This window comes from Leptodactylus fuscus, chromosome 5 (assembly GCF_031893055.1).
Source record: "Leptodactylus fuscus isolate aLepFus1 chromosome 5, aLepFus1.hap2, whole genome shotgun sequence".
Classification (NCBI taxonomy): Eukaryota; Metazoa; Chordata; class Amphibia; order Anura; family Leptodactylidae; genus Leptodactylus; species Leptodactylus fuscus.
Window position 1 is genome coordinate 161,871 of NC_134269.1, and position 26,775 is coordinate 188,645.

General features: G+C 49.0%; 1 protein-coding gene across 5 annotated transcripts in view; it reads left to right on the forward strand.

Annotated features, from left to right (window-relative positions):
• The window catches only part of LOC142202305 (uncharacterized), a 44,212-nt gene extending 21,615 nt beyond the window's left edge, over nt 1–22,597 (forward strand). For 3 of the 5 annotated variants that reach the window (XM_075272365.1, XM_075272366.1, XM_075272367.1), the window contains exons 3-16: nt 2,804–3,910; nt 9,528–9,561; nt 9,711–9,766; nt 9,847–10,091; nt 10,555–10,715; nt 10,814–10,966; nt 16,006–16,135; nt 16,250–16,324; nt 16,404–16,496; nt 16,596–16,753; nt 18,439–18,585; nt 18,846–18,931; nt 19,016–19,120; nt 20,437–22,597. In XM_075272365.1, the coding sequence (XP_075128466.1) occupies nt 2,804–3,910; nt 9,528–9,561; nt 9,711–9,766; nt 9,847–10,091; nt 10,555–10,715; nt 10,814–10,966; nt 16,006–16,135; nt 16,250–16,324; nt 16,404–16,496; nt 16,596–16,753; nt 18,439–18,585; nt 18,846–18,931; nt 19,016–19,120; nt 20,437–20,600 (2,714 nt within the window). In that variant the 3' untranslated portion in view covers nt 20,601–22,597. The remainder of the gene's footprint in view (nt 1–2,803; nt 3,911–9,527; nt 9,562–9,710; nt 9,767–9,846; nt 10,092–10,554; nt 10,716–10,813; nt 10,967–16,005; nt 16,136–16,249; nt 16,325–16,403; nt 16,497–16,595; nt 16,754–18,438; nt 18,586–18,845; nt 18,932–19,015; nt 19,121–20,436) is intronic. The other 2 variants (XM_075272368.1, XM_075272369.1) reach the window with 2 other exon arrangements.
• The last annotated feature ends 4,178 nt before the right edge of the window (nt 22,598–26,775 follow it).

Below are 26,775 nucleotides of genomic sequence, written 5' to 3' on the forward strand. Positions count from 1 at the left end.
GAGTGTTACTGTGTATACGGGGGCTCTGCGGTGTATACTGGGAGTGTTACTGTGTATACTGGAGCTCTGCGGTGTATACTGGGAGTGTTACTGTGTATACGGGGGCTCTGCGGTGTATACTGGGAATGTTACTGTGTATACTGGAGCTCTGCGGTGTATACTGGGAGTGTTACTGTGTATACTGGGGCTCTGCGGTGTATACTGGGAGTGTTACTGTGTATACTGGAGCTCTGCGGTGTATACTGGGAGTGTTACTGTGTATACTGGGAGGGTTACGGTGTATACTGGGAGGGTGATGGTGTATACTGGAGGTCTGCTGTGTATACTGGGAGCGTTACTGTGTATACTGGGAGGGTTATGGTGTATACTGGAGCTCTGTGGTGTATACTGGGAGTGTTACTGTGTATACTGGGAGCATTATAGTGTACTAGCTATAACCCGCGACTTCGTCCGCTGTCCCATCCCCCTTGCGCGATCCACCTGCAGCGCGGCCCGTGGCCCCTCATGGCTCTTTCCTTGCGGCCAGCGCAGTCACCTCCCACAGCGTCGTGGTCCAGGACCCCACGGACCCGCTGCTGCACCTCTGACCCTCCCCTTTTCCCCCACCTGTACCCCCGGCTCTCCCCTTTCCCCCCACCCGCACCCCCGGCTCTCCCCTTTCCCCCCACCCGCACCCCCGGCTCTCCCCTTTCCCTCCACCCGCACCCCCGGCTCTCCCCTTTCCCTCCACCCGCACCCCCGGCTCTCCCCTTTCCCTCCACCCGCACCCCCGGCTCTCCCCTTTCCCTCCACCCGCACCCCCGGCTCTCCCCTTTCCCTCCACCCGCACCCCCGGCTCTCCCCTTTCCCTCCACCCGCACCCCCGGCTCTCCCCTTTCCCTCCACCCGCACCCCCGGCTCTCCCCTTTCCCTCCACCCGCACCCCCGGCTCTCCCCTTTCCCTCCACTTGCACCCCCGGCTCTCCCCTTTCCCTCCACCCGCACCCCCGGCTCTCCCCTTTCCCTCCACCCGCACCCCCGGCTCTCCCCTTTCCCCCCACCCGCACCCCCGGCTCTCCCCTTTCCCCCCACCCGCACCCCCGGCTCTCCCCTTTCCCCCCACCCGCACCCCCGGCTCTCCCCTTTCCCCCCACCCGCACCCCCGGCTCTCCCCTTTCCCTCCACCCGCACCCCCGGCTCTCCCCTTTCCCCCCACCCGCACCCCCGGCTCTCCCCTTTCCCTCCACCCGCACCCCCGGCTCTCCCCTTACCCCCCACCCGCTCCCCCTTTAGAGTTACAGTCACCTCCTACATCTACCTCTTCTCCCCAGCACCACCCACCCGTGACCTTGGTTACCCTCCCCCCTTCTTTCCATATGTTCACCCCCCCCCCCCCCCACTTGCCGTCTGCCCTCTGGTGTGAATCCCGACTTCCCCAAAACCAGCGAATCCCCCCCCCCCGGCCCCTACCGATCACCCATGCCCCTCCACCTCTCTCCTCCCGCAGCTCAGCTGACTAAGATGGCATTTCCTCTGCCGGCGCTGCTATGTTCGTGTTCAGTGCCGGGACCCGGAGCAAGCTGTGGGGCCGGCATCACATTGCTATGGCAGCCGGGAGGCGTGCGCAGGGTCCCCGGGCTGTCGGTCTTTCGCTCCTACTGCAGCCTATGGCACGTAGCCTGCAGTAGAAGCGGCGGTTTTATTCTAAGCTATACCAGCGCTTCTATTGCAGGTTGCGTAGCACAGGCTGTAGTAGGAGCAAAAGACCAACAGGACGGGGACCCTGCGCAAGGCTCCCGGCTGGCATAGGAACATGACGCCGGCCCCGCAGCTTGGTCAGGGTGCTGACGCGGAGAAGGAGCAGCGCCCACGCACCGGCAGAGCACATCAGGACAGGTCAGCTGTGACTGAGGCGGCGTTAGGGTTAATGGAGACGATCGTTGCAGACACCGGCCACCCCCACCCCGCTGGACTCTCCTTGTGTATGGTGTGTAGTCCGCAACATCTGCCGGTCCTGTGTAGCCGGCCGGCATGCTGGCAGTGTGTAGGCGGGCTGGGGTGGCAGCGGCGGCTGGAGCATGTGGGCTGCCGCCATGTTGACTACGTTCTTCCCGGTCAATCGGCCCGCCCACACTTTGCCGCCAACGTATGGTGCTGCAGCGCTGGCTCCATAGCCCGCCCACACCCTGCCATGCACCAATAGGAGGTGCGCGGAAAGACCTGGGCTGGCGTAATGCCAGCTCCTACAGCAGAGCAGGAGAGAACTTTGGAGGGTCGCGGTGGCGATTTGGGGTGAGTGACCCACAATTAGAGTAGCCTATCCTTCCTTCCTGGGCAATATGTCGGTGTGTGTGAGATTGCAACAAAATCCATTCAGCCTATACTGGGGTATATTGGTTTTTCCAGTTACTCAGTAGAGGGAGTGGTTGCAGTTTTGTACATGACCCTCCGGATAGTCCTGACTGACCCTTATTGTGCACTGTAAGGTCATGTGACCTCTCGCCTGCAGTCACAGGGTGTCTCGGAGAAGTGTCCGATACCGTCAGGTTGGGGGCGTGGTCTGCAGGTCATGTGGTGGAGGTTGATGGTCCAATAGAGAAGCTTCCACCTGGAGGCCTTCATGTCCTGAGAACGTCTCGAGGATCCTGGTGTAGACGTCTACTCCATGAGCAGTCCTATGTAATAGCCCTGAGCTCCTGGGACTTGTAGTCCGCGTGGGGTAGACAGGAGACCACTCCCCATGGCCGAGGAACATTCTCCTCCTTCTTTCTCCTCCTTCTTCTTCTTCTGTCCATAACTTGTCTTCTCTTCTCCATTCTTCCAGCTCTACCTCCAAAGCTCTTCCAAGACCCAGATGAGCGATTATCCAAAATGGCCACCTGTGCGCCGCGCCCCGCCTGCCCTTCCAGGTGCGCCTGTGCCTGCCATCAGCAGCGGCCCGGGATGGTGTTGGTTTGGCTCCCAGAATCCTCGGTGGTGTCTGCTGGCCTTCACGTCAATGAAGCTTCAGACTCTTCAGATGACAGCGGAGTCTTTCAGAGAGTCCTGTCCATCAATGATGACGAGGATGAGGACGGTGGCAAGTGGGGCTCGTGGCATCTGAAAGACAAGATGAACGTCGGGACCTGTTACCCGGTGAGACGACGGTCGCTGAAGTACGCGGAACGGTCCCGGCAAGACTCGGCCGATGGTGTTGGCAATGAAAAAGCCAGGAACAGTGTGGTGCTGATGTCGTACAGGTCCACCGCCGAGGACAGCTTCAATGGTGACCTGCCAAGATCCACCAGCGAGGAAACCAATGGCCAAACATCCAAGAGAGCGAGCAACGCCCCAGAAATCCCCAAACACGGCCCACCAACTCATAGGAAGAACAAAGCCACGGGAAACGTGGATACCAGTGTAGACGTGGACCAGTCCGAGACTCCACTCACATGTCCTGCCCTCAACCCTCAACCCCAAGCCCCACAGACAAAAAATTCCAGATCGAAGACCATCACGTTCTCCGATGATGTCGTGTCCGTGACGGAGCCGGTGGTCAGTGACTGTACGGACTCCAGAGACTCCTCGCCAAACTGCTCACATTCCGCTGAGGGTCCTGACCCCATAACACTAAGAGGGGCGGTAGAGCCACGCTCTAAGATCAGGAAGCCTGCCCGCAGGAGCAAAGTGCCGCCCCTGCCCCTGTCCGAGGCTCCCGAACCCCCACCGCCTGCGCTACCTCCTAAAGTGCCCAGCAAGCCTCCGAGAGGAGCCGCCCCGCCACCTCCTCCTGCCCCGCCCCCATTTCTCAGAAAGGGGTCCTTAAAGAGGTATTCACTGGGTAACACCGAGGAGATGACCGACAAAGACAAGAAAGTGACCTCAAATAGCCTGCCAGTGGAGGCGGTATATAAGGGGAAGGACCTGGCGGCATCACTGGAGGATGTAAATGGTAAGTGACGGGGAGGCAGGGCAGTACTATAGGGGGCAGTATTACATAGGGGCAGTACTATAGGGGCAGTATTACATAGGAGTGGTATTATAATAGTTATATTCTTGTACATAGGAGTAGTATTATAGTAGTTATATTCTTGTACATAGGAGTAGTATTATAGTAGTTATATTCTTGTATATAGGAGGTAGTATTATAGTAGTAATATTCTTGTATATAGGAGGTAGTATTATAGTAGTTATATTCTTGTATATAGGAGGTAGTATTATAGTAGTTATATTCTTGTATGTAGGAGGTAGTATTATAGTAGTAATATTCTTGTATATAGGAGGTAGTATTATAGTAGTTATATTCTTGTACATAGGGGGCAGTATTATAGTAGTTATATTCTTGTACATAGGAGTAGTATTATAGTAGTTATACTCTTGTACATAGGAGTAGTATTATAGTAGTTATATTCTTGTACATAGGGGGCAGTATTATAGTAGTTATATTCTTGTACATAGGAGTAGTATTATAGTAGTTATACTCTTGTACATAGGAGTAGTATTATAGTAGATATATTCTTGTACATAGGAGTAGTATTATAGTAGTTATATTCTTGTACATAGGAGGTAGTATTATAGTAGTTATATTCTTGTACATAGGAGTAGTATTATAGTAGTTATATTCTTGTACATAGGCGCAGTATTATACTATTTATATTCTTGTACATAGGAGTAGTATTATAGTAGTTATATTCTTGTACATAGGGGCAGTATTATAGTAGTTATATTCTAGTACATAGGAGGTAGTATTATAGTAGTTATATTCTTGTACATAGGAGCAGTATTATAGTAGTTATATTCTTGTACATAGGAGTAGTATTATAGTAGTTATATTCTTGTACGTAGGAGTAGTATTATAGTAGTTATATTCTTGTATGTAGGAGGTAGTATTATAGTAGTAATATTCTTGTATATAGGAGGTAGTATTATAGTAGTTATATTCTTGTACATAGGGGGCAGTATTATAGTAGTTATATTCTTGTACATAGGAGTAGTATTATAGTAGTTATATTCTTGTACATAGGGGCAGTATTATAGTAGTTATATTCTTGTACATAGGAGTAGTATTATAGTAGTTATACTCTTGTACATAGGAGTAGTATTATAGTAGATATATTCTTGTACATAGGAGTAGTATTATAGTAGTTATATTCTTGTACATAGGAGGTAGTATTATAGTAGTTATATTCTTGTACATAGGAGGCAGTATTATAGTAGTTATATTCTTGTACATAGGAGTAGTATTATAGTAGTTATATTCTTGTACATAGGAGCAGTATTATAGTAGTTATATTCTTGTACATAGGAGTAGTATTATAGTAGTTATATTCTTGTACATAGGAGCAGTATTATAGTAGTTATATTCTTGTACATAGGAGTAGTATTATAGTAGTTATATTCTTGTACATAGGAGTAGTATTATAGTAGTTATATTCTTGTATATAGGAGGTAGTATTATAGTAGTAATATTCTTGTATATAGGAGGTAGTATTATAGTAGTTATATTTTTGTACATAGGGGGCAGTATTATAGTAGTTATATTCTTGTACATAGGAGTAGTATTATAGTAGTTATATTCTTGTACATAGGTGGCAGTATTATAGTAGTTATATTCTTGTACATAGGGGGCAGTATTATAGTAGTTATATTCTTGTACATAGGAGTAGTATTATAGTAGTTATATTCTTGTACATAGGAGTAGTATTATAGTAGTTATATTCTTGTACATAGGGGGCAGTATTATAGTAGTTATATTCTTGTACATAGGAGTAGTATTATAGTAGTTATACTCTTGTACATAGGAGTAGTATTATAGTAGATATATTCTTGTACATAGGAGTAGTATTATAGTAGTTATATTCTTGTACATAGGAGGTAGTATTATAGTAGTTATATTCTTGTACATAGGAGTAGTATTATAGTAGTTATATTCTTGTACATAGGAGCAGTATTATAGTAGTTATATTCTTGTACATAGGAGTAGTATTATAGTAGTTATATTCTTGTACATAGGAGTAGTATTATAGAAGTTATATTCTTGTACATAGGAGTAGTATTATAGTAGTTATATTCTTGTACATAGGAGCAGTATTATAGTAGTTATATTCTTGTACATAGGAGTAGTATTATAGTAGTTATATTCTTGTACATAGGAGTAGTATTATAGTAGTTATATTCTTGTATATAGGAGGTAGTATTATAGTAGTTATATTCTTGTACATAGGAGTAGTATTATAGTAGTTATATTCTTGTACATAGGAGGTAGTATTATAGTAGTTATATTCTTGTACATAGGAGGCAGTATTATAGTAGTTATATTCTTGTACATAGGAGTAGTATTATAGTAGTTATATTCTTGTACATAGGAGGTAGTATTATAGTAGTTATATTCTTGTACATAGGAGGTAGTATTATACTATTTATATTCTTGTACATAGGAGTAGTATTATAGTAGTTATATTCTTGTACATAGGAGGTAGTAGTATAGTAGTTATATTCTTGTACATAGGAGTAGTATTATAGTAGTTATATTCTTGTACATAGGCGGTAGTATTATAGTAGTTATATTCTTGTACATAGGAGTAGTATTATAGTAGTTATATTCTTGTACATAGGAGTAGTATTATAGTAGTTATATTCTTGTACATAGGAGGTAGTATTATAGTAGTTATATTCTTGTACATAGGAGTAGTATTATAGTAGTTATATTCTTGTACATAGGAGGTAGTATTATAGTAGTTATATTCTTGTACATAGGAGTAGTATTATAGTAGTTATATTCTTGTACATAGGAGCAGTATTATAGTAGTTATATTCTAGTACATAGGAGTAGTATTATAGTAGTTATATTCTTGTACATAGGTGTAGTATTATAGTAGTTATATTCTTGTACATAGGCGCAGTATTATAGTAGTTATATTCTTGTACATAGGAGTAGTATTATAGTAGTTATATTCTTGTATATAGGAGGTAGTATTATAGTAGTTATATTATTCTACATAGGAGTAGTATTATAGTAGTTATATTCTTGTACATAGGAGTAGTATTATAGTAGTTATATTCTTGTACATAGGAGTAGTATTATAGTAGTTATATTCTTGTACATAGGAGTAGTATTATAGTAGTTATATTCTTGTACATAGGCGCAGTATTATAGTAGTTATATTCTTGTACATAGGAGTAGTATTATAGTAGTTATATTCTTGTACATAGGCGCAGTATTATAGTAGTTATATTCTTGTACATAGGAGTAGTATTATAGTAGTTATATTCTTGTATATAGGAGGTAGTATTATAGTAGTTATATTATTCTACATAGGAGTAGTATTATAGTAGTTATATTCTTGTATATAGGAGGTAGTATTATAGTAGTTATATTATTCTACATAGGAGTAGTATTATAGTAGTTATATTCTTGTACATAGGAGTAGTATTATAGTAGTTATATTCTTGTACATAGGAGGTAGTATTATAGTAGTTATATTCTTGTACATAGGAGTAGTATTATAGTAGTTATATTCTTGTACATAGGAGCAGTATTATAGTAGTTATATTCTAGTACATAGGAGTAGTATTATAGTAGTTATATTCTAGTACATAGGAGTAGTATTATAGTAGTTATATTCTTGTACATAGGAGTAGTATTATAGTAGTTATATTCTTGTACATAGGAGCAGTATTATAGTAGTTATATTCTTGTACATAGGAGTAGTATTATAGTAGTTATATTCTTGTATATAGGGGGCAGTATTATAGTAGTTATATTCTTGTACATAGGAGCAGTATTATAGTAGTTATATTCTTGTACATAGGAGCAGTATTATAGTAGTTATATTCTTGTACATAGGAGTAGTATTATAGTAGTTATATTCTTGTACATAGGAGTAGTATTATAGTAGTTATATTCTTGTACATAGGAGTAGTATTATAGTAGTTATATTCTAGTACATAGGAGTAGTATTATAGTAGTTATATTCTAGTACATAGGAGTAGTATTATAGTAGTTATATTCTTGTACATAGGAGGTAGTATTATAGTAGTTATATTCTTGTACATAGGAGTAGTATTATAGTAGTTATATTCTTGTACATAGGAGCAGTATTATAGTAGTTATATTCTTGTACATAGGAGTAGTATTATAGTAGTTATATTCTTGTATATAGGGGGCAGTATTATAGTAGTTATATTCTTGTACATAGGAGCAGTATTATAGTAGTTATATTCTTGTACATAGGAGCAGTATTATAGTAGTTATATTCTTGTACATAGGAGTAGTATTATAGTAGTTATATTCTTGTACATAGGAGTAGTATTATAGTAGTTATATTCTTGTACATAGGAGTAGTATTATAGTAGTTATATTCTAGTACATAGGAGTAGTATTATAGTAGTTATATTCTAGTACATAGGAGTAGTATTATAGTAGTTATATTCTTGTACATAGGAGTAGTATTATAGTAGTTATATTCTTGTACATAGGAGGTAGTATTATAGTAGTTATATTCTTGTACATAGGAGTAGTATTATAGTAGTTATATTCTTGTACATAGGAGTAGTATTATAGTAGTTATATTCTTGTACATAGGAGCAGTATTATAGTAGTTATATTCTTGTACATAGGAGCAGTATTATAGTAGTTATATTCTAGTACATAGGGGTAGTACTATAGTAGTTATATTCTTGTACATAGGAGTAGTATTATAGTAGTTATATTCTAGTACATAGGAGTAGTATTATAGTAGTTATATTCTTGTACATAGGAGTAGTATTATAGTAGTTATATTCTTGTACATAGGAGCAGTATTATAGTAGTTATATTCTTGTACATAGGAGGTAGTATTATAGTAGTTATATTCTTGTACATAGGAGTAGTATTATAGTAGTTATATTCTTGTACATAGGAGGTAGTATTATAGTAGTTATATTCTTGTACATAGGAGTAGTATTATAGTAGTTATATTCTTGTACATAGGAGGTAGTATTATAGTAGTTATATTCTTGTACATAGGAGGTAGTATTATAGTAGTTATATTCTTGTACATAGGAGGTAGTATTATAGTAGTTATATTCTTGTACATAGGAGCAGTATTATAGTAGTTATATTCTTGTACATAGGAGCAGTATTATAGTAGTTATATTCTTGTACATAGGAGTAGTATTATAGTAGTTATATTCTTGTACATAGGAGGTAGTATTATAGTAGTTATATTCTTGTACATAGGAGGTAGTATTATAGTAGTTATATTCTTGTACATAGGAGGTAGTATTATAGTAGTTATATTCTTGTACATAGGAGTAGTATTATAGTAGTTATATTCTTGTACATAGGAGGTAGTATTATAGTAGTTATATTCTTGTACATAGGAGTAGTATTATAGTAGTTATATTCTTGTACATAGGAGTAGTATTATAGTAGTTATATTCTTGTACATAGGAGTAGTATTATAGTAGTTATATTCTTGTACATAGGAGGTAGTATTATAGTAGTTATATTCTTGTACATAGGAGTAGTATTATAGTAGTTATATATTACATTTTGTGATCATTATTTTATTTTTTGTGCTTTTCAGACTCGGATTTGCCTGCAGAGAGTTCGATGTTGAGGTTTGTGTATATTTTAAATGCCGTGTACATGTGTGTATTATACATGTTGTGTATTATCTTGCGGTTATATATGGTGAGATCTCTTGGTCTTTCCTGCTGTAGCCGCCATATTGTTCTCCTGATCTCAGGTTCTTGTTGTTTTCTTCCAGGACGCCTTCTGTGAAGAGCCCAAAATCCATAGACTGGGAGTCTCACCTGCGGGATGGTAAGAAGCTGTGATGTGTGCGCTGTGTCTGTGGCGTGTACATAGACACGTGATCCTATCTGCATGTGTGTCATTTGTAGAGCCGCTGTACCAAACCTACCGTCAGACTGTGATCAACAAGGAGATCCGGAGGCAGACAGTTGCCCGCAACAGCAGTTTCACCAGCTACGACTCCTCGCAGGAAAGTCCGCTTTCTGCTGGGGGTTCTCCGAAACAAGGTCGTAGGTCAGCAGCGCCTCACAACACTCTGTGGCAGGAGTTACCGTCTGTGATCGAGAGCGGCGTCCTGGAGAGTATGAGCAATGACGAGAAGAAAATACAAGAGGTGGGAGAGGGGAGGGGTTATATCTATGAAGGGAGTGGTTATACTTGGAGTGGGAGGAGTTATGTCTAGGAGGGGAAGGGGTTATACCTGCAGTAGGCAGGGTTTATATCTAGAGTTGGGAGGGGTTATGTGTGTAGAGGGGAGGGGTTATGTGTGTAGAGGGGAGGGGTTGTGTGTGTAGAGGGGAGGGGTTGTGTGTGTAGAGGGGAGGGGTTGTGTGTGTAGAGGGGAGGGGTTGTGTGTGTAGAGGGGAGGGGTTGTGTGTGTAGAGGGGAGGGGTTGTGTGTGTAGAGGGGAGGGGTTGTGTGTGTAGAGGGGAGGGGTTGTGTGTGTAGAGGGGAGGGGTTGTGTGTGTAGAGGGGAGGGGTTGTGGGAGGGGTTGTGTGTGTAGAGGGGAGGGGTTATACTCGTATTCGCCAGTATTCTCTTTGCACTGACGGTCGGCCATGTTGTCTGTCCTCAGAGCATGTTTGAGGTGCTGACCTCGGAGGCCTCGTACCTCCGCTCTCTCAATGTGCTGACTGAGCACTTCCTGGGCTCGCGGGATCTTCAGGAATCTCTGGTGATCCGGGAGAAGAAGATTCTGTTCTCCAATATCCTGAAGGTGAAAGAAGTCAGTGAGAGGTGAGTGACCGCAGTGTGTGGCGTGAGGCTGACCGGGGCCGCGTTGCGTTGCCGTCATGTTATGATCCCGCACAACATTGTTTTTGGTGTCTTTGCAGGTTCCTGATGGACTTGGAGTCGCGGGTGGATGAAGACGTGATTATATCAGACGTGTGTGACATCATCCATCATCACGCCGTCCATCACTTCTCTGTGTATATCGATTATGTCCGGAACCAGGTCTATCAGGAGAAGACGTACAGCGAGCTCATGTGAGGGTGCTGAGCCAGCAGGGGGCGCACACACTGACTGCACATGTATATTAGGGGGCGCACTGCCTGTACGTGTATATTAGGGGGCGCACACTGACTGCACATGTATATTAGGGGGCGCACTGCCTGTACGTGTATATTAGGGGGCGCACACTGCCTGTACGTGTATATTAGGGGGCGCACACTGCCTGCACGTGTATATTAGGGGGCACACACTGCCTGTACGTGTATAATAGGGGGCGCACACTGCCTGCACGTGTATATTAGGGGGCGCACACTGCCTGTACGTGTATATTAGGGGGCGCACACTGCCTGTACGTGTATATTAGGGGGCGCACACTGCCTGTACGTGTATATTAGGGGGCGCACACTGCCTGTACGTGTATATTAGGGGGCGCACACTGCCTGTACGTGTATATTAGGGGGCGCACACTGCCTGCACGTGTATATTAGGGGGCACACTGCCTGTACGTGTATATTAGGGGGCACACTGCCTGTACGTGTATATTAGGGGGCGCACACTGCCTGTACGTGTATATTAGGGGGCGCACACTGCCTGTACGTGTATATTAGGGGGCGCACACTGCCTGCACGTGTATATTAGGGGGCACACTGCCTGTACGTGTATATTAGGGGGCGCACACTGCCTGTACGTGTATATTAGGGGGCACACACTGCCTGTACGTGTATATTAGGGGACACACTGCCTGCACATGTATATTAGGGGGCGCACTGCCTGTACGTGTATATTAGGGGGCACACTGCCTGTACGTGTATATTAGGGGGCGCACACTGCCTGTACGTGTATATTAGGGGACACACTGCCTGCACGTGTATATTAGGGGGCACACACTGCCTGTACGTGTATATTAGGGGGCGCACACTGCCTGCACGTGCATATTAGGGGGCGCACACTGCCTGCACGTGTATATTAGGGGACGCACACTGCCTGCACGTGTATATTAGGGGGCGCACACTGCCTGCACGTGTATATTAGGGGGCGCACACTGCCTGTACGTGTATATTAGGGGGCGCACACTGCCTGTACGTGTATATTAGGGGGCGCACACTGCCTGTACGTGTATATTAGGGGGCGCACACTGCCTGCACGTGTATATTAGGGGGCACACTGCCTGTACGTGTATATTAGGGGGCGCACACTGCCTGTACGTGTATATTAGGGGGCACACACTGCCTGTACGTGTATATTAGGGGGCACACACTGCCTGTACGTGTATATTAGGGGGCACACACTGCCTGTACGTGTATATTAGGGGACACACTGCCTGCACGTGTATATTAGGGGGCGCACACTGCCTGCACGTGTATATTAGGGGGCACACTGCCTGTACGTGTATATTAGGGGACACACTGCCTGCACGTGTATATTAGGGGGCGCACACTGCCTGTACGTGTATATTAGGGGACACACTGCCTGCACGTGTATATTAGGGGGCGCACACTGCCTGTACGTGTATATTAGGGGGCGCACACTGCCTGCACGTGTATATTAGGGGGCGCACACTGCCTGTACGTGTATATTAGGGGGCACACACTGCCTGTACGTGTATATTAGGGGGCGCACACTGCCTGCACGTGTATATTAGGGGGCGCACACTGCCTGCACGTGTATATTAGGGGGCACACTGCCTGTACGTGTATATTAGGGGGCACACACTGCCTGTACGTGTATATTAGGGGGCACACACTGCCTGTACGTGTATATTAGGGGACACACTGCCTGCACGTGTATATTAGGGGGCGCACACTGCCTGTACGTGTATATTAGGGGTCACACTGCCTGTACGTGTATATTAGGGGGCACACTGCCTGTACGTGTATATTAGGGGGCACACTGCCTGTACGTGTATATTAGGGGGCACACACTGCCTGTACGTGTATATTAGGGGGCGCACACTGCCTGTACGTGTATATTAGGGGGCGCACACTGCCTGCACGTGTATATTAGGGGGCACACACTGCCTGCACGTGTATATTAGGGGGCGCACACTGCCTGCACGTGTATATTAGGGGGCACACTGCCTGTACGTGTATATTAGGGGGCACACACTGCCTGTACGTGTATATTAGGGGACACACTGCCTGCACGTGTATATTAGGGGGCGCACACTGCCTGCACGTGTATATTAGGGGGCACACTGCCTGTACGTGTATATTAGGGGACACACTGCCTGCACGTGTATATTAGGGGGCGCACACTGCCTGTACGTGTATATTAGGGGACACACTGCCTGCACGTGTATATTAGGGGGCGCACACTGCCTGTACGTGTATATTAGGGGGCGCACACTGCCTGCACGTGTATATTAGGGGGCGCACACTGCCTGTACGTGTATATTAGGGGGCACACACTGCCTGTACGTGTATATTAGGGGGCGCACACTGCCTGCACGTGTATATTAGGGGGCGCACACTGCCTGCACGTGTATATTAGGGGGCACACTGCCTGTACGTGTATATTAGGGGGCACACTGCCTGTACGTGTATATTAGGGGGCACACACTGCCTGTACGTGTATATTAGGGGGCACACACTGCCTGTACGTGTATATTAGGGGACACACTGCCTGCACGTGTATATTAGGGGGCGCACACTGCCTGTACGTGTATATTAGGGGTCACACTGCCTGTACGTGTATATTAGGGGGCACACACTGCCTGTACGTGTATATTAGGGGACACACTGCCTGCACGTGTATATTAGGGGGCGCACACTGCCTGCACGTGTATATTAGGGGGCACACACTGCCTGCACGTGTATATTAGGGGACACACTGCCTGCACGTGTATATTAGGGGGCACACACTGCCTGTACGTGTATATTAGGGGACACACTGCCTGCACGTGTATATTAGGGGGCGCACACTGCCTGTACGTGTATATTAGGGGACACACTGCCTGCACGTGTATATTAGGGGGCGCACACTGCCTGTACGTGTATATTAGGGGACACACTGCCTGCACGTGTATATTAGGGGGCGCACACTGCCTGTACGTGTATATTAGGGGGCGCACACTGCCTGCACGTGTATATTAGGGGGCGCACACTGCCTGTACGTGTATATTAGGGGGCACACACTGCCTGTACGTGTATATTAGGGGACACACTGCCTGCACGTGTATATTAGGGGGCGCACACTGCCTGTACGTGTATATTAGGGGACACACTGCCTGCACGTGTATATTAGGGGGCGCACACTGCCTGTACGTGTATATTAGGGGGCGCACACTGCCTGCACGTGTATATTAGGGGGCGCACACTGCCTGTACGTGTATATTAGGGGGCACACACTGCCTGTACGTGTATATTAGGGGGCGCACACTGCCTGCACGTGTATATTAGGGGGCGCACACTGCCTGCACGTGTATATTAGGGGGCACACTGCCTGTACGTGTATATTAGGGGGCACACACTGCCTGTACGTGTATATTAGGGGGCACACACTGCCTGTACGTGTATATTAGGGGACACACTGCCTGCACGTGTATATTAGGGGGCGCACACTGCCTGTACGTGTATATTAGGGGTCACACTGCCTGTACGTGTATATTAGGGGGCGCACACTGCCTGTACGTGTATATTAGGGGACACACTGCCTGCACGTGTATATTAGGGGGCACACACTGCCTGCACGTGTATATTAGGGGGCGCACACTGCCTGTACGTGTATATTAGGGGGCGCACACTGCCTGTACGTGTATATTAGGGGGCGCACACTGCCTGTACGTGTATATTAGGGGGCACACTGCCTGTACGTGTATATTAGGGGGCACACACTGCCTGCACGTGTATATTAGGGGGCGCACACTGCCTGCACGTGTATATTAGGGGGCACACTGCCTGTACGTGTATATTAGGGGACACACTGCCTGCACGTGTATATTAGGGGGCGCACACTGCCTGTACGTGTATATTAGGGGGCGCACACTGCCTGCACGTGTATATTAGGGGGCGCACACTGCCTGTACGTGTATATTAGGGGGCACACACTGCCTGTACGTGTATATTAGGGGGCGCACACTGCCTGCACGTGTATATTAGGGGGCGCACACTGCCTGCACGTGTATATTAGGGGGCACACTGCCTGTACGTGTATATTAGGGGGCACACACTGCCTGTACGTGTATATTAGGGGGCACACTGCCTGCACGTGTATATTAGGGGGCGCACACTGCCTGTACGTGTATATTAGGGGGCGCACACTGCCTGTACGTGTATATTAGGGGGCACACACTGCCTGTACGTGTATATTAGGGGGCACACACTGCCTGCACGTGTATATTAGGGGGCGCACACTGCCTGTACGTGTATATTAGGGGGCGCACACTGCCTGCACGTGTATATTAGGGGGCGCACACTGCCTGTACGTGTATATTAGGGGGCACACACTGCCTGTACGTGTATATTAGGGGGCGCACACTGCCTGCACGTGTATATTAGGGGGCGCACACTGCCTGCACGTGTATATTAGGGGGCACACTGCCTGTACGTGTATATTAGGGGGCACACACTGCCTGTACGTGTATATTAGGGGACACACTGCCTGCACGTGTATATTAGGGGGCGCACACTGCCTGCACGTGTATATTAGGGGGCGCACACTGCCTGTACGTGTATATTAGGGGTCACACTGCCTGTACGTGTATATTAGGGGGCACACTGCCTGTACGTGTATATTAGGGGGCACACTGCCTGTACGTGTATATTAGGGGGCGCACACTGCCTGCACGTGTATATTAGGGGACACACTGCCTGTACGTGTATATTAGGGGGCGCACACTGCCTGCACGTGTATATTAGGGGGCGCACACTGCCTGTACGTGTATATTAGGGGTCACACTGCCTGTACGTGTATATTAGGGGGCACACTGCCTGTACGTGTATATTAGGGGGCGCACACTGCCTGTACGTGTATATTAGGGGGCGCACACTGCCTGCACGTGCATATTAGGGGGCACACTGCCTGTACGTGTATATTAGGGGGCGCACATGATCCCTCTGTCTCTCCCCCATCGCAGGGAGAGGAGCCCCCAGTTCCACGCCGTGCTCTGCCGCCTACAGGAGCTGCCCCAGTGCCAGCGTTTGCCCTTCATGTCCTTCCTCCTTCTGCCCTTCCAGAGAATCACCCGGATCAAGATGCTGATAGAGGTAATGAGGGGCCTGGCTCCACCCCCAGCACTATGCCCCGCCCAGTGTGGTCACATGACCTCTTGGTTTCTTTCCTTCCACAGAATATTTTGAAAAGGACGGAGGATTCCACAGAATATTTTGAAAAGGACGGAGGAGGGGTCCGAGAGCGAAGAAAACGCCAGCAAAGCCTTGGACGCCGTCTCAAAGGTAAATGCCACGTCCACATACACGACACGTGACCTTACTGTCAGCTGACTAACCCGTCACGTGTGTCCTGACCCCGCAGATCATCCAGGAGTGTAACCGCGAGGTCGGCCGCATGAAGCAGACGGAGGAGCTCATCCACATCTCCTCCAAGATTGAGTTTGATAAGATCAAGGTGAGGGGTGTGGCCTAACAGTCTGGTGATGTCATCACCTTAGGGGTGTGGCTTTGCAGTGCGGTGATGTCATCTCCTCATGGGTGTGTCTTGTTTCAGGCCGTGCCTATCATATCCCACAACCGTTTCCTGGAGAAGCAGGGGGAGCTGAGCGAGGTGCAGCAGAAGGGAAGTCTCTTCGGGATCAAACCCACAAAACTGACCCCCGTCTACTTCTTCCTGTTCAATGACTTCCTGCTCATTACCCAGAAGAAAAGGTGACGTCACCCCAAATATCATTGCTCCTCCCCATATATCATTGCTCCTCCCCCGTATCATTGCTCCGCCCCTCCCCTTCTATATACCATAGCTCCGCCCCTCCCCTTCTATATACCATAGCTCCGCCCCTCCCCTTCTATATACCATTGCCCCGCCCCTCCCCTTCTATATACCATTGCTCCGCCCCTCCCCTTCTATATACCATTACTCCGCCCCTCCCCTTCCTTATACCATTGCTCCGCCCCTCCCCTTCTATATACCATTGCTCCGCCCCTCCCCTTCTATATACCTTCACTCCGCCCCTCCCCTTCTATATACCATTACTCCGCCCCTCCCCTTCCTTATACCATTGCTCCGCCCCTCCCCTTCTATATACCATTGCTCTGACCCTCCCCTTCCTTATACCATTGCTCCGCTCCTCCCCTTCTATATACCATTGCTCCGCCCCTCCCCTTCTATATACCATTGCTCCGCCCCTCCCCGTCTATATACCATTGCTCCGCCCCTCCCCGTCTATATACCATTGCTCTGACCCTCCCCTTCCTTATACCATTGCTCCGCCCCTCCCCTTCTATATACCATTGCTCCGCCCCTCCCCTTCTATATACCATTGCTCCGCCCCTCCCCTTCTATATACCATTGCTCCGCCCCTCCCCTTCTATATACCATTGCTCCGCCCCTCCCCGTCTATATACCATCGCTCCGCCCCTCCCCGTCTATATACCATCGCTCCGCCCCTCCCCTTCTATATACCATTGCTCCGCCCCTCCCCTTCTATATACCATTGCTCCGCCCCTCCCCTTCCTTATACCATTGCTCCGCCCCTCCCCTTCCATATACCATTGCTCCGCCCCTCCCCTTCTATATACCATTGCTCCGCCCCTCCCCTTCCTTATACCATTGCTCCGCCCCTCCCCTTCTATATACCATTGCTCCGCCCCTCCCCTTCTATATACCATTGCTCCGCCCCTCCCCTTCTATATACCATTGCTCCGCCCCTCCCCTTCTATATACCATTGCTCCGCCCCTCCCCTTCTATATACCATTGCTCCGCCCCTCCCCTTCTATATACCATTGCTCCGCCCCTCCCCTTCTATATACCATTGCTCCGCCCCTCCCCTTCTATATACCATTGCTCCGCCCCTCCCCTTCTATATACCATTGCTCCGCCCCTCCCCTTCTATATACCATTGCTCCGCCCCTCCCCTTCTGTATACCATTGCTCTGACCCTCCCCTTCTATATACCATTGCCCCGCCCCTCCCCTTCTGTATAACATTGCTCCGCCCCTCCCCTTCTATATACCATTGCCCCGCCTCTCCCCTTCTATATAGCATTGCTCCGCCCCTCCCCTTCTGTATACCATCGCTCTGCCCCTCCCCCTCATACCATTACTCCGCCCCTCCCCTTCTATATACCATTACTCCGCCCCTCTCCTTCTATATACCATTGCCCCGCCCCTCCCCTTCTATATACCATTGCTCCGCCCCTCCCCTTCTATATACCATTGCCCCCGCCTCTCCCCTTCTATATAGCATTGCTCCGCCCCTCCCCTTCTGTATACCATCGCTCTGCCCCTCCCCCTCATACCATTACTCCGCCCCTCCCCTTCTGTATACCGTTGCTCCGCCCCTCTCATATTCGGGTTACCACATTTCCCTCTCCTTTCTCTCCTCTCCGCCCAGCAGTGACAGACATGTTGTCCTGGACTATGCTCACCGCTCCCTGGTCCAGCTCCAGTCCTGCCCCACCATGGAGAACAGCTTCTTCCTCACCCTCCTGGAGAATCACCAGAGGAAAACCTGCGACCGCCTGTTCAAGGCGCCCACTCAGTGAGTAAGGAGGAGCTACGAGCCAGCCCCGCCCCCTGCAGGGTGATACAGACAGAAGGAACTATGAGCCTGCTCTGCCCCCTGCAGGGTGATACAGAGGAGGAGCTAGGAGCCTGCCCCTTCCCCTACAGGGTGATACAGAGGAGGAGCTATGAGCTGCCCCGCCCCCTGCAGGGTGATACAGACAGGAGGAGATATAAGCCTGCCCCGCCCTCTGTACCCGTAGTGCATTCTCACCAGCGCCCCCTGTATTTGCACAGGTCGGACTTACATCGCTGGGTGGCAGTGTTCCCCGCTAAGAATGATGAGGCCTCCTCCGGCAGTGACACCATCTACGAGGACTGGGGTGAGTGTCTGGTTAATCTGCCCCGGTCTGGTGATGTCATCTCCCTTCTGTCTGATGATATCATACCTCTGTCTCTGTCCTCAGACTGCCCCCAAGTCCACTGTGTAGAGCAGTACACCGCAACGCAGGCGGACGAGCTCACCCTGGAGCCTGCCGACATCATCAACGTTCTGCGCAAGACGTCAGAAGGTGCGAGGAGTGTGAATGTGTGTAGGGCTGACCTCTGTACTGTATGGGGTGGGGGTGTAGGGCTGACCCCCCTGTACTGTATGGGGTGGGGGTGTAGGGCTGACCCCTGTACTGTATGGGGTGGGTGTGTAGGACTGACCCCCTGTACTGTATGAGGTGGGTGTGTAGGCCCTGACCCCCTGTGCTGTATGGGGTGGGTGTGTAGGGCTGACCCCTGTACTGTATGGGGTGGGGGTGTAGGACTGACCCCTGTACTGTATGGGGTGGGTGTGTAGGACTGACCCCTGTACTGTATGGGGTGGGTGTGTAGGGCTGACCCCTGTACTGTATGGGGTGGGTGTGTAGGGCTGACCCCTGTACTGTATGGGGTGGGTGTGTAGGGCTGACCCCTGTACTGTATGGGGTGGGTGTGTAGGGCTGACCCCTGTACTGTATGGGGTGGGTGTGTAGGGCTGACCCCTGTACTGTATGGGGTGGGGGTGTAGGGCTGACCCCTGTACTGTATGAGGTGGGTGTGTAGGGCTGACCCCTGTACTGTATGGGGTGGGTGTGTAGGGCTGACCCCTGTGCTGTATGGGGTGGGGGTGTAGGGCTGACCCCTGTACTGTATGAGGTGGGTGTGTAGGCCCTGACCCCCCTGTGCTGTATGAGGTGGGTGTGTAGGACTGACCCCTGTGCTGTATGGGGTGGGTGTGTAGGACTGACCCCTGTGCTGTATGGGGTGGGGGTGTAGGGCTGACCCCCCTGTGCTGTATGAGGTGGGTGTGTAGGGCTGACCCCTGTACTGTATGGGGTGGGTGTGTAGGACTGACCCCTGTACTGTATGGGGTGGGTGTGTAGGACTGACCCCTGTACTGTCTGGGGTGGGGGTGTAGGGCTGACCCCCCTGTGCTGTATGGGGTGGGTGTGTAGGGCTGACCCCTGTACTGTATGGGGTGGGTGTGTAGGACTGACCCCTGTACTGTATGGGGTGGGTGTGTAGGGCTGACCCCTGTACTGTATGGGGTGGGTGTGTAGGGCTGACCCCCCGTGCTGTGTGGGCCCGACCCCCCCCTCCCCCCGTGCTGTGTAGGCCCGACCCCCCCCCCGTGCTGTGTAGGGCCGACCCCCCCCCCCCCCCCCCCCCCCCCGTGCTGTGTAGGCCCGACCTCCCCCCCTGTGCTGTGTAGGCCCGACCCCCCCCCCGTGCTGTGTAGGGCTGACCCCCCCCCCCCCCCCCCCCCGTGCTGTGTAGGGCTGACACCCCCCCCCCCCCCCCTGTGCTGTGTAGGGCTGACCCCCTAGGTGACCACTTCTCCTGTCTTCTCTGTTGTCAGGCTGGTATGAAGGTATTCGGTTGTCGGACGGCAGGAAGGGCTGGTTTCCTTCCCGGTACGTCCAGGAGATCACCAATGAACACGTCAGGAGGAGGAATCTTCGAGAACGTTACCGGGTCCTGCAGGCGGCGCGGCAGCTCGTGACCCGGCCCGGAGACACCTGAGGAGGAGCCGACTCCAGCCTGAGTTTTCGGAAACAGAAAGTGGAGCTTGTGACTGAAGATTCGGAGGCCGGTGAGGGGTGCGGAGGCCGGTGAGGGGTGCGGAGGCCGGCACATGGGGCAGGATCAGGGTTTGCAGATTTGGGTTCCCTCCGGCCATCTTTGCTGCTATATCTAGAAGAACTGGACAAGAAAGCTGAGAAGGAAGGGACCAAATCTGAGGTCGGGACGTCACGGGGATCGCACCGACTATGTATTGGACAGACCTCATGGGTGGCTCACACTGACCGATTCTGGCCTCGCTGAGCCTCCTTGTACATGGCTGAGGGCAGAGTCCTCCCATAGGCCGCTGGTTTCTTCTTCTATCATCTCTGCTGTCTTGAAGGAAACGTCCCAGCGAGGACACAAACTTTGTAAAACCTCGCGGGTGTATTTATGGGGCGACGCCTCGTCCAGGTCATCACTCCCCACTTATGAAGGTTTCCTGTGTACATGCGTGACCGCAACTCATTGATCGAAACGTCTACATGAACTGGATCGCTCCGAGTCTACAGCAAAGCACAACCCCTCCCCCCAATATTCATCCCAGTAGATACTGACGTGTCTGTGATCCGCCACTGCCGGGGTTCCCCGTAGATACTGACGTGTCTGATCCGCCACTGCCGGGGTTCCTGGTATTTACTGACGTGTCTGTGATCCGCCACTGCCGGGGTTCCCCGTAGATACTGACGTGTCGGTGATCCGCCACTGCCGGGGTTCCCCCGTAGATACTGACGTGTCTGATCCGCCACTGCCGGGGTTCCCAGTAGATACTGACGTGTCTGATCCGCCACTGCCGGGGTTCCCCGTAGATACTGACGTGTCGGTGATCCGCCACTGCCGGGGTTCCCCCGTAGATACTGACGTGTCGGTGATCCGCCACTGCCGGGGTTCCCCCGTAGATACTGACGTGTCTGTGATCCGCCACTGCCGGGGTTCCCCGTAGATACTGACGTGTCTGTGATCCGCCACTGCCGGGGTTCCCCGTAGATACTGACGTGTCTGATCCGCCACTGCCGGGGTTCCTGGTATTTACTGACGTGTCTGTGATCCGCCACTGCCGGGGTTCCCCGTAGATACTGACGTGTCGGTGATCCGCCACTGCCGGGGTTCCCCCGTAGATACTGACGTGTCTGATCCGCCACTGCCGGGGTTCCCAGTAGATACTGACGTGTCTGATCCGCCACTGCCGGGGTTCCCCGTAGATACTGACGTGTCGGTGATCCGCCACTGCCGGGGTTCCCCCGTAGATACTGACGTGTCGGTGATCCGCCACTGCCGGGGTTCCCCCGTAGATACTGACGTGTCGGTGATCCGCCACTGCCGGGGTTCCCCCGTAGATACTGACGTGTCGGTGATCCGCCACTGCCGGGGTTCCCCCGTAGATACTGACGTGTCGGTGATCCGCCACTGCCGGGGTTCCCCCGTAGATACTGACGTGTCGGTGATCCGTCACTGCCGGGGTTCCCCCGTAGATACTGACGTGTCGGTGATCCGCCACTGCCGGGGTTCCCCCGTAGATACTGACGTGTCGGTGATCCGCCACTGCCGGGGTTCCCCCGTAGATACTGACGTGTCGGTGATCCGCCACTGCCGGGGTTCTCTGTTATAACCTTCAGTTATCACTTGCAGTGTCCTCTGTCATATTCGTCTTCAGCACTGGATCCAGTGACCGCACTGCACATGGGGTGGGGGAGGGGGCCCGGACCCTGCACATTTCTAAGGGTCGGAGGCCTCACCCTGTTCTCACATCTTTGTCGGGGTCAGTGAGACGTGTCATGGCGGATGTGAGCGATTTCTGCTGACCGCACCTTGTAGACTGGATGGCGCCATCTTGTGGGGGAGGATGAAGGATCCCGTTGCGGTTATTTTATGTATCGGGGGGGTTCTTTATGTTTTGTATATTTTGATGATCTTTTGTCTCGTTTGTCATTTCAAGTCATGTGAAGTAAAACATTTCTCTGGTCGATGTCATCGCGCCGAGTCATTTGTCACGAGACCCCTCCCCCATTGTTTTCTGGACATGCATGTATGACTAATGGGAGGCTTCTGATGGGTCCCATGGGCCCGCCCCCCTTTACCAGAACTGCCCCCACAATTGGCCATTATTGGCGCCCACACACTATAACACCCCTTTTCATGTTCCACACATTGGACTCACATTATTTTAATTTGCCCCTCCCCCATCCTACTGCTGCGGGCCCCCTTATCTCCAGCAGGGCCCCACATAATTGTGTTATAGCTACACATGGCCCTGTGCCCGCATCCTCCACCACAGAGGGTAAGCTACTGCAGAGTATGCTGGATATTACTGGGTGCACCTCCCTGATCCCTATCACAGCTAGTGACCAGCAGGTGGCAGTGTACACCACAGAATGGCTGTAGTGTAAAGCATGGTGAACGATTCCCCATGTAGGGCGGACTCTGGGCCCCGGATGGCGCCATCAGTGATACATTGGCTCACATTTACGTTACATTGGTCACATAAAATTCAACCGTATGAAGAACTCGCCGTATCCAACATCACACTATTGCAAAAACATTTGCTAGCAATGGGCGTGGCCTCAGTGTCTGAAGAGACCATAACGCAAATGTACGGCCAAGTGACGAAGAATTATGGGATCAGACTTCACTTTAAAAGAGGCGGGACTGCGAGGAGACGTAAAACGCGCCAAACTGGTGGAAGAGGAAGGCGACGACTACAACATAGAGATACAAACGTGTCACAGGGAGCCTGCAAAATCTAATGCACAAGTCTAAGCCATCAGCACCACCTAGTGGTCAGGGAGGGCATTACAGGAGGTCAAATTACTTATCCAACAACACTGAGCAGCAGACACTGCCCTATGAATTCATAGAAGACAAACAACTCACTTATACCCCAGAGCTGCGCTCACTATTCTGCTGGTGCAGTCACTGCGTACATACATTACATTACTTATCCTGTATTATACTCCAGAGCTGCGCTCACTATTCTGCTGGTACAGTCACTGTGTACATACATTACATTACTTATCCTGTATTATACTCCAGAGCTGCGCTCACTATTCTGCTGGTACAGTCGCTGTGTACATACATTACATTACTTATCCTGTATTATACTCCAGAGCTGCGCTCACTATTCTGCTGGTACAGTCGCTGTGTACATACATTACATTACTTATCCTGTATTATACTCCAGAGCTGCGCTCACTATTCTGCCGGTGCAGTCGCTGTGTACATACATTACATTACTTATCCTGTATTATACTCCAGAGCTGCGCTCACTATTCTGCCGGTGCAGTCGCTGTGTACATACATTACATTACTTATCCTGTATTATACTCCAGAGCTGCGCTCACTATTCTGCCGGTGCAGTCGCTGTGTACATACATTACATTACTTATCCTGTATTATACTCCAGAGCTGCGCTCACTATTCTGCCGGTGCAGTCGCTGTGTACATACATTACATTACTTATCCTGTATTATACTCCAGAGCTGCGCTCACTATTCTGCCGGTGCAGTCACTGTGTACATACATTACATTACTTATCCTGTATTATACTCCAGAGCTGCGCTCACTATTCTGCTGGTGCAGTCACTGTGTACATACATTACATTACTTCTCCCGTATTATACTCCAGAGCTGCGCTCACTATTCTGCCGGTACAGTCGCTGTGTACATACATTACATTACTTCTCCCGTATTATACTCCAGAGCTGCGCTCCCTATTCTGCCGGTGCAGTCGCTGTGTACATACATTACATTACTTATCCCGTATTATACTCCAGAGCTGCGCTCACTATTCCGCCGGTACAGTCACTGTGTACATACATTACATTACTTCTCCCGTATTATACTCCAGAGCTGCGCTCACTATTCTGCCGGTGCAGTCACTGTGTACATACATTACATTACTTATCCTGTATTATACTCCAGAGCTGCGCTCACTACTCTGCTGGTGCAGTCACTGTGTACATACATTACTTATCCTGTATTATACTCCAGAGCTGCGCTCACTATTCTGCTGGTGAAGTCACTGTGTACATACATTACATTACTTATCCTGTATTATACTCCAGAGCTGCGCTCACTATTCCGCCGGTACAGTCGCTGTGTACATACATTACATTACTTATCCTGTATTATACTCCAGAGCTGCGCTCACTATTCTGCGGGTGCAGTCACTGTGTACATACATTACATTACTTATCCTGTATTATACTCCAGAGCTGCGCTCACTATTCTGCTGGTACAGTCACTGTGTACATACATTACATTACTTATCCTGTATTATACTCCAGAGCTGCGCTCACTATTCCGCCGGTACAGTCGCTGTGTACATACATTACATTACTTATCCTGTATTATACTCCAGAGCTGCGCTCACTATTCTGCCGGTACAGTCACTGTGTACATACATTACATTACTTATCCTGTATTATACTCCAGAGCTGCGCTCACTATTCTGCCGGTGCAGTCGCTGTGTACATACATTACATTACTTATCCTGTATTATACTCCAGAGCTGCGCTCACTATTCTGCCGGTACAGTCGCTGTGTACATACATTACTTATCCTGTATTATATTCCAGAGCTGCGCTCACTATTCTGCCGGTGAAGTCACTGTGTACATACATTACATTACTTATCCTGTATTATACTCCAGAGCTGCGCTCACTATTCTGCTGGTACAGTCACTGTGTACATACATTACATTACTTATCCCGTATTATACTCCAGAGCTGCGCTCACTATTCCGCCGGTACAGTCGCTGTGTACATACATTACATTACTTATCCCGTATTATACTCCAGAGCTGCGCTCACTATTCTGCCGATGCAGTCACTGTGTACATACATTACATTACTTATCCTGTATTATACCCCAGAGCTGCGCTCACTATTCTGCTGGTACAGTCACTGTGTACATGCCGGTACAGTCGCTGTGTACATACATTACATTACTTATCCTGTATTATACTCCAGAGCTGCGCTCACTATTCCGCCGGTACAGTCGCTGTGTACATACATTACATTACTTATCCTGTATTATACTCCAGAGCTGCGCTCACTATTCTGCTGGTACAGTCACTGTGTACATACATTACATTACTTATCCTGTATTATACTCCAGAGCTGCGCTCACTATTCCGCTGGTGCAGTCACTGTGTACATACATTACATTACTTCTCCTGTATTATACTCCAGAGCTGCGCTCACTATTCTGCTGGTGCAGTCGCTGTGTACATACATTACATTACTTATCCCGTATTATACTCCAGAGCTGCGCTCACTATTCCGCCGGTGCAGTCGCTGTGTACATACATTACATTACTTCTCCCGTATTATACTCCAGAGCTGCGCTCACTATTCTGCCGGTGCAGTCGCTGTGTACATACATTACTTATCCTGTATTATACTCCAGAGCTGCGCTCACTATTCTGCTGGTGAAGTCACTGTGTACATACATTACATTACTTATCCCGTATTATACTCCAGAGCTGCGCTCACTATTCCGCCGGTGCAGTCGCTGTGTACATACATTACATTACTTCTCCCGTATTATACTCCAGAGCTGCGCTCACTATTCTGCCGGTGCAGTCGCTGTGTACATACATTACTTATCCTGTATTATACTCCAGAGCTGCGCTCACTACTCTGCTGATGCAGTCACTGTGTACATACATTACTTATCCTGTATTATACTCCAGAGCTGCGCTCACTATTCTGCTGGTGAAGTCACTGTTTACATACATTACATTACTTATCCTGTATTATACTCCAGAGCTGCGCTCACTATTCTGCTGGTGCAGTCACTGTGTATATACATTACATTACTTATCCTGTATTATACTCCAGAGCTGCGCTCACTATTCTGCTGGTACAGTCACTGTGTACATACATTACATTACTTATCCTGTATTATACTCCAGAGCTGCGCTCACTATTCCGCCGGTACAGTCGCTGTGTACATACATTACATTACTTATCCTGTATTATACTCCAGAGCTGCGCTCACTATTCTGCCGGTGCAGTCGCTGTGTACATACATTACATTACTTATCCTGTATTATACTCCAGAGCTGCGCTCACTATTCTGCTGGTACAGTCACTGTGTACATACATTACATTACTTATCCTGTATTATACTCCAG